Source organism: Leopardus geoffroyi, chromosome A3, assembly GCF_018350155.1.
Source record: "Leopardus geoffroyi isolate Oge1 chromosome A3, O.geoffroyi_Oge1_pat1.0, whole genome shotgun sequence".
Lineage (NCBI taxonomy): Eukaryota > Metazoa > Chordata > Mammalia > Carnivora > Felidae > Leopardus > Leopardus geoffroyi.
In genome coordinates, this window is record NC_059336.1 from 15,731,984 (window position 1) to 15,745,241 (window position 13,258).

General features: G+C 40.6%; 1 protein-coding gene across 2 annotated transcripts in view; it reads right to left on the reverse strand.

Annotated features, from left to right (window-relative positions):
* Positions 1-13,258, reverse strand: part of STK4 (serine/threonine kinase 4) — a 90,749-nt gene that overhangs the window by 76,611 nt on the left and 880 nt on the right. The window contains exons 2-3 of one of the 2 annotated variants that reach the window (XM_045444473.1): positions 8,513-8,593; positions 1,975-2,103 (exon numbers count right to left, since the gene is read on the reverse strand). In XM_045444473.1, the coding sequence (XP_045300429.1) occupies positions 1,975-2,103; positions 8,513-8,593 (210 nt within the window). Of the gene's footprint in view, positions 1-1,974; positions 2,104-5,228; positions 5,249-8,512; positions 8,594-13,258 lie in introns of those variants that run through there. The other variant, XM_045444474.1, reaches the window with a different exon arrangement.

Here is a 13,258-nt window from a genome sequence, read left to right on the forward strand (position 1 = left end):
AGTCAAACATCCCATTAAAATGAAATAATCTGCCCACTGAGAGCTACCAGCTTTAATTGGCTAGATTGTTATCAGGGGTAGATAATGTTGCACAATAACTGAAGATGCTAAAACCTACTCGGCATCATTAATGCTCAGAATTTCAAACGCCCCTTTATCCCCGAGAAACATGTCAACGACAAGGACAGCGGGAAACACACACAGAAACGCTACTAACGAAGACATGGATGAATAAGTCTCTTAAGGTACCGATCACATCTGCTCTCCCTTCCTTACATTCCTGTAGGATTTACTGCCTTTACAAGGCAAGTAATACCAGCTACTTACTGTTGTAATATGTCCTATACTATTTTGTATCATCGGCTAAATTCTCCCATACATACACAGGCATGTCTGGCATGACATATTTGTCTATAAACTCACAGGGGACAAGAAGTCTGCCCTGTACTTCTCTGTACTCTGTACCATGCTTAGCACAGAATAGGCTCTTCAAAATAACTCTTCTTTAATTAGAGATATTTGCATACTCTGTTTGAAACACAGCTCTTGGGTGGCCTATCAGCAGTGGCAAAGTCCCAACGTGCCAATTGGAAAGAGTTTCCGTACAGTATCTCAGAGCAGAGGAAAAGGAAAATGGCTACCCGACTACGATCAATCCGGTCAAGTGATACAAAGGGAAGGAGGGAGAAGAGAAAATAACTGCATTCGCAAGTCAGTGAAATCTAAAGGCTCTTGGGCAAATTTCCTCGTAGGCTGCCCCACCTGCCCCAATGCTGAGCTTCAGGAGAACAAATGCAGCCTCCAGTACAAGACACTCTCATTCTCCTTTCATCTCCCTAGAGCTGGCATTGCCTCTAAGTTTGTGTATCTCTGACCTTTTTTTTTTTTTTAATGTTTATTTATTTTTGAGAGAGAGGGAGAGAGGGAGAGAGAGAGAGAGAGCGTGCGAGCAGGGGAGGGGCAGAGATAGAGGGGGACAGAGGATCTGTAGCAGGCTTTGTGCTAACAGCCCGATGTGGGGCTCGAACTCATGAACCATAATATCATGACCTGAGCTGAAGTTGGACACTTAACAAAATGAACCACCCAGGTGTCTTTCTCTCAAATTTAAACAGTAGTAGGGAGAGGCCCCTGGGTAACTCAGTCGGTTAAGCATCCGACCTCAGCTCAGGTCATGATCGCACAGTCCGTGAGTTCAAGCCCAGTGCTGAACTCTGTGCTGACAGCTCAGAGTCTGGAGCCTGCTTCAGATTCTGTGTCTCCTTCTCTCTCTGCCCCTCCCCAGCTCTGCTCTGTCTCTCTCCCTCAAAAACAAATAAACATTAAAAAAATTTTTTTAAATAAACAGTAGTGGGGAAACCTGCTCCATCACAGAGACCAACCCATGTTGTCACAGAATTTCAGAGCAAACCACGTGCTTTTCTGTGGTTGCTTGGTGGCCTGACTTCCTGCTTACAACATTTGACAAATCTTAGTTCCTCAAAAACACAATTCTTAACTACTCTGAGCTTGAAGAATTCTTTTTTAAATGTGAAGGAACAGTAATACATAAAAAAAGCATTTTCTTTTTATAGATCTGATATTCCAAGGCTTCTAGAGCTGGAAGTATTTGAATTATCTCTCCTTAGCTATTTCTGCAGACATGTTTTCTCAATAGGAAGTAAAAGAGATCATTATCAGGGGAAAAAAAAAAAAAGCCAGCACCACTTTCTGCCTCTTTGCCTCCTCTTCCTAGTTTTGAAAGGGGCTTACTGAGAGAAGAAAAAAAAAAAAATCTATCCAGAATAGAAACCATAAAAGTTTAGCTACTAAAACACATTTTTTCATCAGATTTTTTTTGTCTGAAAGGAACATGCATAGTGATTCCACTAAACTCTCTCTTCTGCAAAATATCTAAGGAAATGCATCTGTAGGTGTTAAACTATAAATAATCCAAAACCATGTCCTCTCCAAAGTAACACCACATGGCTTTACCTGTCGCATTGTTGCATTATAGAGATTTCTTTGATTATCTCCTGCAGGTCTGATTCCACAGGAACTTGCTTAATCGCAACAATCTGACCAGTCTCTTTGTGAATAGCCTTGTACACGCTGCCATAGGACCTATAATTGGGGTAAAGAGAATGTTTGTAAAGGCACAGCAAGACCAGAGATACAAAGTGGTAAAACGCAACTCATGGTTCTAAATTATACCCCCAATGACTACAACTGCAAAACTGAAACAGCTAAAGTACTTCAGGGAGGAAAAACAACCTGTTAACTTCACATTTAAATAACTGAACGTATTCATATAAAATAATCACTGTTATAGTAGCTACCATGCCTGATGTCTGTCAGAAGCTGTGCATCATCCCAGTTCATATACACACACACACACACACACACACACACACACACACACAAAACAAAAAACAAAGAAGGGGTCATTATCCCTATTTTACAGGAAAAATGTGTAAAGGCCCAGAGGTTATAAGACTTGGTCATCACAAAGGTAAAAAACTAAGTGGTCAGGCCAGGAAGTGAATCTAGGTTTGTGTGAACACAGAGCTCCCAGGGCTCGAACACAGAAACGGACACCTCTGTGCTCTTGTGTTCACTCCAGTCCCATGAGGTCTTTCCGTCCTTGCTCCTCTCACTCACAATAATACTTAAAACATTACGGAAACTAATGAAAAATCTCAGGCCCTTCAAAGGCTAGTATCAGATGAACGGAGCACATATAAAGCCATTTACTCATGTCCCCTTACAAGATTATTATCGAAATAAGTAAAAAGTGTGTATGTCGATTCAATTTGGGGGTGAAAAGAGCATGGGATTTAGAATCGAAAGACCTAGGATTTGAGCCCTATCCCCCACTACATATTAACCATCATTTACATACACATTAACCTTCTCGTGCTTCAATTTCCTCACCTGTAAAATGACAATACAAACTACAAGACAATTGTGGTGGTCAAATGACATACCATCATCACCTTGCATGGATTACATTTTTACTGGAAACCTCGACGGCTGTCACTGAAAACACAATGAGTAAGACATCCTTCCTATTTCCCAAACCCACCTGTTTCTTCACACTGTCTTGGTGAAAAAACATCAACATCACAGGGCCACCTGATATAGCAAAGTAGCTGAATGCTCTAGCTGCCAAAAGACACTTGGGAACCATTTCAATGTGAAAGTAAATAAAACTTAAAAAAAAAAAAAAAAGTCTATGCAGAACACACAAAAAATTTCCATTCCATCAGAATCCTTTATATTGTCAAACTAGTATAATAATCCTTAAATGTTACAATTTTTTTTTTTTTTTTTTTTTTTTTTTTGCCAGAGAAAGGCAACCATTGACCCTGTGTGGAAGCCTGACTGCTGCTTCTTTTTCCTCACAGTTAAACTTTTGATTCATTAGGGTGGTGAAGGCTTGGTCCCAGGGGATGAAAAATGGTGGTCCAAGCACTCAGCATTCCTATTCCTTCTGCTGGTGACTGAAGTAGTAATAAGCACATGACCTAGCTCTGGCCAATGAAATTTGAGGGGAATTCTGTGGAAGGGATTCTGGGAGAGACTTTCTTCCCTGATAAATCAGACGGTAGCACACAAGAAGGCCCATTTTTACTCGCCACTTCCTTTCCTACTTTGATTACTATTACATAAGGCATGATGCTGGAAAGTAATGTAGCCATCTTGAAATAGAGAACTACACAAATAGCTAACCCATTATCAAGCCAATCAACCATTCTGGAATCTTTTCACCCCAGATTTATTATTACTTAGTTATTAAATGCCCTTATTGGTTAGCCATTGCTAGTTGGGTATTCTATTACTTTCATCCAAAGTTATTCTTGATACACTAGGTCCCATATGTATGAAAATGTCTGTATTTCACCTCCTCTTTGGAATCGGTTGTGCTGGATACAGAGTTCATAGACAATAGCTTTCCCTCAGCACCTTTTCTGCAGTTTTCTAGCTTCTATTGCTGCCAAGAAGTTGGCTACCATTGGATTATCATTTTTCATAGGTAATCTCTCTTTCTGTAGTATCCCAGATTTCCTCTTTATCCTTAACATTCTACAATTTTACTATAATATAACTAGGAGTTGATTTATTTGATACTTCATAAGTTTCTTTGATCTGAAGGCACTTGTTTTTCTTCAAGTCTGGAAATTCTCAGCCTTATCTATTTCCTATCTTTTCTACTATCTCCTAGAATTCCTACTGGACCCATACTGCACCTCCTCAATCCACGTTGCCCTCTTGATTTCTAACACCATGTTTCTCTGTCCTGCATTTTGTGATCAGTCTCATTTCTATCCTTCAATTCACAAATTCATTCAGCTTGTCTAGTTTACCACTTATCCAAATTATGGGACCTCCTGAACTTCAATCATTATAGTTTTCATCGTCAAGATTCCCAACTTTAATTTTTCACGGAGCTAACTGTTCATGTTCATAACCAGGTGTTCTTCTTTCAAGGATGTTATTCTGTGTCTTCTCTTTTTGAAAATCGAAAACATGTTAAATCCCTTTTGAGACTGCTCCACTATTTCTATTTCCTTGGGTGTGAATTCTCCCATTTGTTAGTTCTGATCATTATTTCATGGCAGCAGATTTCCTTGCAGGAGTTTCCTTTCATCTTGAATGATTTTCCTCTACACAATGCTAACTGCCATGACCAGTTCATGATGCCATGGTGGTTTCATGGTTCTTTCAGCCCCATCATCTAGGCTGTACAACTTAAACTTGGTCCCCCGTTAGGAGTTGGGAGTTGTTGCCTCTCTAAGATCCCATACCTGAAAGCGTCTGGGCCCAGTTCCTATTGTCAAACAGGTACCTCCACTTTTTCCCCAGGCCACAGGCAAATGATACTTTCTAGTGGTGTTTGGGCAAATTTATTTCAACTTTAGCTCATAGATGGGGAGCCTCATCCATCCCACAGCTTCATGTAGGAAGCCCACCTGCAATCTCCTGACAAGGACAAGGCAAGCTTTCCCCACCCCCTTACTATTACATATCTTTTCCATCCCTGGTCCGTAGCTGGCCATGCATCCTTTTATCTAAACTTTTAATTTTCATTCATTAGTTTTATCTGTTTGAAACGGAAAGAGAGATCTCTGCATGTGCTCACTCAGCAATCTTGACCAGAACACTCTCTATGCCTCCCTATGCTCCCTTGAGAGCAAGGAATACTCCGAGAGTTCATATAACAATTAAGATTCGTGATTTCCACGTACTTCATTTCCAGTAATCCGAAGAGAATTTAGAAGGCTTCAGCAATTGTTCGCACTTTTAGGCCGGTTCCATAAGACCAGATTCCCTACCACAAAACTACAGTGAATTTTAACTGGCAGAGAACAAAAATGGTGGGGAAGTAGGGGTTTCATACAAGCCATACAAGGCAAGGATCAATTTGGAAAAAAACAAATAATACAGTGTCTGAAGCCAAAGTAACTTGATACAAGTCTTAACAATACCACTCACTAGCTATGAAACCCTGGGCAAGATGTTTTTGTTACTACCCGCTGATAAAAACTTCAATGAGTCAAGGTGTAAAACTTTTAAGTATAACAGAAGGACAAAAGGTGCGAGGCTGGCACTCAAAACACTTTCCAAGCATGGTCCACTCATTCTGGTCTGGAGCTTTGGCTCTACTCTGCCACAGATCCACAGTGTTTCTTCCATACACAGAAGGACCACGGCCTCCAGAATCCAATACAGTCCATCAGCCAGAGCTCATTTCACAAGACACAAGTCAGTGAGTGTTCACAATCTATTTGTTTTCCAGAACAACTTAAGGATGGCATGGCAGTTTGTGTTTAGACAGAAAAGGGCAGCTAAGGTCTTCCTTTAGGATTCTGTTAGTTAAATGAAACTTGTTCAGGTTCATTCAGCTATGATGACAGAAATCCAAGCATCTGTGGTATCACTTAAAAGAACAATACGGTGATAGCACGGGGAGAAAGATCTGAAGCTTTATGCCAATTTTCTTGCTGGTTATATCTCTATAGGGAAATTTCCAAGTTCCTCAATGAAGACATGCATAGGTCTAAAAGACAATTAAAAACAATCATAATTAGCTTAGTTTTCCCTTACGCTATGTTCCTGATATATTCTCTGTCTGTAGTTTTCTTTTGGCGTTCCCCAAACCCAATCAACCCAAACAGAGCTCCCTTCAAGAACACCTAAATATACTGGAAGAGTTAAGATTAACTTTAATTTGACATGGTAAGGTCTGAAAAATGCTTCAGTTGGTAGACATAAAAATAAAATAATCATGATTGCCACTTATTGAGAACTTACTCTGTGACAAGCACCATACTCAGTACTTTACCCCCATTACCTCATATAATACTTGACTTAACCCAAATGAGGGAGATACTAATGTCTGCACTTTATAGCTGAAGTTTACGAAGCTTCAAAATATTAAATAATTTGCTCAAGCTCACTCGTTTATTGTGACTAAAAAACAGTAGAGCAAGAGTTTTAACGCAGCTCTAATTTCAGAGTCCACACCTTTACGACTGTAACACATTTCTATTAAAACTGAAAGAAACAAGTTACTTACATATTCAGTTATGCCTACCATGTTTATCTTATTCAAAGCATAACCTGTCAGCACTGTTAGATTAAGGGCTTTGGACTCATTTCCTTGAGGAAAAGAGCAAGGATACCAAGCTAAAGCTGAAAAGGGCAGGCAAGAGACGTAGAGGGACTGTCATTTTTCCATACCTTTAAGGATGCCAAGTCAACTTGCAGTCTTCAGATTCATCTTGTACTTGTCTTTTCACAGCACAGCTGGTGTCCCCTTTTACTTCCCTTCTCTGCTTGATGTCTTGTTTGATTCCAAAGAGTATTTCTCCAACTTACAAAGAGATGACTAATGTTTTTTACAAGGAGGCAATCCATGAAAACCTATGCCATGTAATCCACGATCAGGTTTAACATTATTGCTGACCTATATTAGACATAAATACCACTAAACTCCAAAATAAAATATGGAAGACTTGATTTCAAGAAGCACACAGTACTTCAACATTTTTTTTTTTAATTTTTTTTTTTCAACGTTTATTTATTTTTGGGACAGAGAGAGACAGAGCATGAACGGGGGAGGGGCAGAGAGAGAGGGAGACACAGAATCGGAAACAGGCTCCAGGCTCTGAGCCATCAGCCCAGAGCCCGACGCGGGGCTCAAACTCACGGGCCGCGAGATCGTGACCTGGCTGAAATCGGACGCCTAACCGACTGCGCCACCCAGGCGCCCCAGTACTTAAACATTTTTAAAAGCTAATGTCTCAAGTCTTCTATTGAACTAAAAGCACTCTCAAGAGACTGAACACACACACACACACACACACACACCTGCTTATTTATGCAGAAACTGTCACTGGAGGATACACAAAAAAACCACTATACTGATTGCTACTGGGTGGCTGAGAGATAGAAGTAGAATGTGGATTTTCCTCATTGTATACACTCCTTTGCTTTTGAATTCTGAATCCTATGAATTGATTACCTATTCAAAAACTAACAACATAATAAAAAATGTCTCTCACATTTTAATATCTGGTCATCACAGAAAAAGAAATAAATAGATTAAGGGTACAATGAAAAGGATATTTAAAGGTATAAAAAATTATGCTGTAACCTTTATTGCATCATGAAAGTCAATGACAGCCACCATCCACTACTAATTACCATTTCAGCAGTATTTTATAAACCCATTCACATATCTGGGTTTTTGTTTTGTTTTTTTTTTTTTATTAATTTTTTTTTTCCAACGTTTATTTATTTTTGGGACAGAGAGAGACAGAGCATGAACGGGGGAGGGGCAGAGAGAGAGGGAGACACAGAATCGGAAACAGGCTCCAGGCTCTGAGCCATCAGCCCAGAGCCCGACGCGGGGCTCGAACTCACGGACCGCGAGATCGTGACCTGGCTGAAGTCGGACGCTTAACCGACTGCGCCACCCAGGCGCCCCCACATATCTGGGTTTTAAGAAGACAACTCGTTCCCAACCTGGGATTTTCAATCTATTGGAAGTTATAAAGGTAGTCACAGTCCCTGATTTACTATATTTCACAAAGCTACACTAACCAAAATGCTGAATTCCGTTTTTTTATTGAAACAAGTTATTGCATGTTGATCAGAAACTACGAACAGCAAATAAAAATGTACGATCAACAAAAATTCTTGAAGTATAAGCTAGTTAGTGCTGTTACATAGATAAAATCACGTAACCCATGGATTCTATAAGAGAGAAAGTAATGGATGCCGTTGGTGTGAAAGAGACCAGAAATCAATGAATCTGTCTACAATGGTGACTGGGAGAGAGAGGAAAAGGGCATTTCAAGCTGTAAGCTGACCTTCTCCCGACCCAGAGCAGTGCCATACACAACATTTCTGTCCCTCCTCCTCAGGTGTATGAACTATTGACATGAGAAAGGTGCAGCTACTTCCAGTGTTAGGGGAAGAAAAAGACTGGGGCCTACTGGTCCACCTGTTTGTTCTGTACACTTACCCTTCTCCAAGTTTCTCTAAGACATCAAATACTTCTTCCGGCTGTTTAGTTAAACTATCTTCATCCAACTTTTTCAGCTGCCTGTGAATGAAGAAATAAAAACATAAAATACATTTTATTTACCAGCAACTAGACCACAAAATACGTTATTTATATTACAATTAGCATCTTAGGGATTTCTCTACAAAGTCTTCACTAGTGGACATGAAAGGCAAGCTAAGAGACTTTTTTTTAAGTTTTTTATTTATTTAAGTAATCGCTACACCCAGCACGGGGCTCGAACTCACGACCCTGAGATCAAGAGTCGCATGCTCTTTTGACTGAGCCAGCCAGACACCCCGAGCTAAAAGACTTTTAAGGGACGCTGAAGGGCGGCTCTATGGCAGTGCTGCACGTGTTCTGGCTCCCTCTGATGAGCATAATCAGGACCAGAGGGTAGACAGCTACCAAGAGTCAGATTTCAGTTCAACAGGTATAACAAACTTTCTAACAGTAAAAGTTGTTCTGAAATGGTTTAGACAGCCTTAAGAAGTCCCTAGTTCCCCATCACTGGAGAATTTAAACAGAAAATGAATCATCATGTGGCTAAAATGCTACAGAGTGGGTTCAAGCGTTAGAGGGAACCTTTAAATCCATTTAAATCTTGAGATGCCATGAATTAAAATGGCATAACTATCTCTTCAAAAAAGATGTTTAATGTAAGGTTAACTATGAATTGAAATATGGTCTCAGCCTGGAGGCCAAGGAAGACAGAGTCTCTCACCCTTCATTAGCAAGATTTTGGCAATTTGGTCAAAACATAAGAGATTCTACAGGTATCACAGAAACAGAAAGGGGAAGGTATACACTCAGACATGATCAAAAGTGAAAAATAACTACGCAGCTAGGAATTTCAAATAGTCTCACAGGGACTCTTCCACGAGCAGCAGTGTACCTCCGATGAGTCCCAAAAATCAAAGACATATGGGTGCTTATAACTTCCAGATAATTTTTCAGACTATGCCAGACATAGTAAATAACAAACACAGGAGGTTAAAAATTAACAGTATTTTTTTAAAACTCTGAGACCTCTGAAAATTATTAATGGGCTTAAGGAAGAAGATTGCCAAGGAATATCTGTGTGTGTATACGTGTGCATCTTCTACACAATGGCTTCCTGAAACTACAAAAGACAACAAAGAAAAGACAGCTCAGGAAATGGTGAAATATGGAAGTAGTAACACTAGAGATTTCTTTGTAGAGAGAAGGTTCAAACTAGCTGGACAATACCAATTTTTACATGAAAAGACTTGAATTACACATGCATGCGCGCGCGCGCACACACACGCACACACACACACACACACACACACACACACACACACACACACCTTCCCAGAAAAAATAGCAAAACCAAAAGAAAAGACAAAGAAGAAATCCCTGAACACATCAAGTGTATCCACCCATAACCACTGATCTCTAAAGGACAATCTTTTATAATTCTGTAAATGTCAAGACTATGTACTAGAGAAATGGAGAAATGCTCCACGTCAGTAATTGCCACAACTTGAAAATTAACAAAATGACCACCGCGACCTTTGAAAATCAAAAGGTCCTAAATATTAAATTCCAATGACATCATAAAAACTAGCTTCAAAACAAAAAGGGCTGAAGTGAAACTCCTCTTAAAGTTCAGAAGCAACATGTCTATGAACTCAGAAGTTAGAAAGAACATCGCATAAACCAAGGGAGGCGGGAGGCAGGGGGCGGGGAAGCACTGAATTTATAACTGTATAAACAATGGACAATACCTCATTTCTCAAGTATAATTAAACAGCTTATATAAAGGAAGATCAAATGTGTTCCTCTGAAGTGTTGACTTTGTGGTCTGCAAAAAAACAAAACTCACGATTTCAACTACTCTGAGACCACAACATAACAAAGGAAACTGCCACTGCCGTGACAGAAACAGCTGCAAGCGCCTGATAATCCTCTGACAGAAGAACTTTCTATACCTGCTCAGGCAGTTCTCTGAAACAATCGAAGTGGGGTTTTTGTTTGTTTTTGATCTGGGCTTAAACATCTTTATTTCTCTGGTGCCTCACAACCCACAAGTGGTCGATAAATATTTCCTAAATTGATCAATGAACATCATGATGGGAATCCTAAGATTTTACCAGGAATCCTTGTGAGTTTTCAAAAGAATAGAATTCCACCCTAAAAAGGGTTAGCAGGTTATCAACGATTAAGATTACTATGGAAAATCTTTTGGTAAGTGACTCTTAATGACATTTATACCATAAATTTTCATGGAAGAAGCACAAAACAGCCCCGACTGATGATTCAGCTCTCAGCTGGGACTTCCCCAAGTCATAGGTAGTTTCATTGCTTGCTCATAAAAGAACAGGCCTGGCCAACACAGCCTCCATGGACCAAACACCGGCAGATGCTCCTCTCCTAAGTCAGATGGCCACATGGACAGCCAAGCATCCCAGAAATGCTCTCTGCATCCTCCACCACGCTATTATTATCTGACACCAATTCACTTTTTTAAAAATCATAAACTCCTACATAAGCCATCAACTTTAATCTCTCATCACTCAGTCACACGCAAATGAACGCAGAGAGGATTTCCTGCATTGAGACTGCAATCCCTTGTTGGGAACACATGCCAACCGAATCTCTGACAAGACACCTGTACCTTTCCAAACACAAACAAGGGTGTTTAAGAAGTAGTTACTCACAAGTCTGGCTAATTCTGAAGCCTCTTTCTCCCATCTTAGAACTCTTATAAGGTTCATTTTATTAATGTATACTTATCCCTCTTTCCATTCAGAATTTGATAATGGTTACAACAAATGTGTAAGATAAATTGATGACTTTTTTAATGATCATAAAAATCAGTATGTTCTCCCTCCCCAAATTCATATGTTGAAGTCCTAAATGCCAAGACCTCAGAATGTGACTTTATTTGGAGACAGGGCCTTTAAAGAGGTAATAAAGGTAAAATGAGGTCACATAGGTGGGCCCTAATTCAATAAGACTGGTGTCCTTATAGGAGGTAAGGACACAGATAGGAACAGAGGGAAGACCATGTGAAGGCACAGGAAGGAGACAGCCATCTGCAAGACAGGGAGACAGGCCTCAAGGAAACAGCCCTACTGACACCCTGATCTCAGACTTCTAGCCTCCAGAACTGTAAGAAAATAAATTTCTGCCATTTCAATCACCCAGTGTGTGAAACGGACATGGCAGTCCTAACAAATGCAAGTGAAAAAGTTCATCTGCTGATGAGGTTCACCTAAGATGAGCAATTCAATCAAGAATTCAGCCCTGCAGGGGCGCCTGGGTTGCTCAGTTGGTTGAGCATCCAGGCTCAGGTCACAATCCCACAGTTTGTGGGTTTGAGGCCCGCGTCGGGCTCTGTGCTGACAGCTCGGAGCCAGGAGCCTGATTCCGATTCTGTGTCTCCCTCTCACTCTGCCCCTCCCCTGCTCGCACTCTGTCTCTGTCTCTCAAAAATAAATAAATGGTAAAAAAAAAAAAAAAAAAAAAAAGAATTCAGCCCTGCAGTGCTCTCCTCTTGCACATTTCATAAATTTCTGAAAATCCAAAAAGTGCGGGAATGAGTGTGCCAAAATGCACAAAGGTTGACTCTTTTGCCCAAGCTAATATAACACAAGGCAAAGGTAGAAACAAAACTCAGATTCCTAATCCTCTTTTCAATTAAACCAAGACCTCGGAAGAACAATGAATATATTTCAGAAAGAAATATAACCCGTGTACATTTATAACTGGATCACTATGGTGCTTCAGCAAATACTTGCTAACATAACAGGCCCTGTGGAACCGGGATCCTTCCACAGAGGCATCAGACTGAGGCAGTTAAGAGCATGGACTTTGGACCCGATCGCATGGTTTAAAATCCCAGGTCTGCCCCTAACTAACTGTGGAACCTCCCACAAATCACTTAAACTCTTTGTGCCTCAGTTTAATCACCTGTGAAACAGAAATATGGAGATAACCACCTCATAGGGTGTTGTGACAATCAAAAGAGTCATAAGAAGTTGAATCACGTGAAATTACCATTTTTATAGGTCAATTTCATGAGGCTCATCAGGAGACATGGAAAGCACTGGGAAGGTGTCTGGCTCCCAGTAAGTGCCGTTTGGGTAAGAATCATTATTATTTCCGTCTCAGCACACTAGAGTGGGGTGATTATGAGTCCACCCCAACCAGCTATTTGCCTTCCGCAGTGTTTGCGTACTTCAAACAAACACCAAGTGTGCAGCCCAGGCTGCCAATCCCTTCCCTTCACCTCTCCTTTGCCCCACACTCCCACACGCAGAACACTTCCTACTTTAGTGCTCATTCTGCTGCAGGAAGTCAGAGGTCTCTGTGAAATAGAAGCTAACTACACTGCACCCCAGAGAAGCATGACTCCCTTGATCTCTGCACTCTACTTTTCTCCAGATGTGGCAGACTGACATAAGATCCTGGTGTCCACAGGGCAAATCAATCATACAACTATAACCAGCCCAAGAGTTCAGACTTTCTAGGATCTGCTACGTCTCCGATCTTGACTTAAAACAATTCCAGGTAGTAGTAGGATCTGGAGCTGATACAAAACAATAGAGGCCTGAAAAGGGCCCAGTCTGGACAGGTCACGACCCAGACCTGGAGCAAAGAAGGAAATACACAGAGCTGTGTCGCAACTCTTCTGGGCCTCAATTTGCCCATCTTGAAAACCTCCTCTTATTTCCTTAT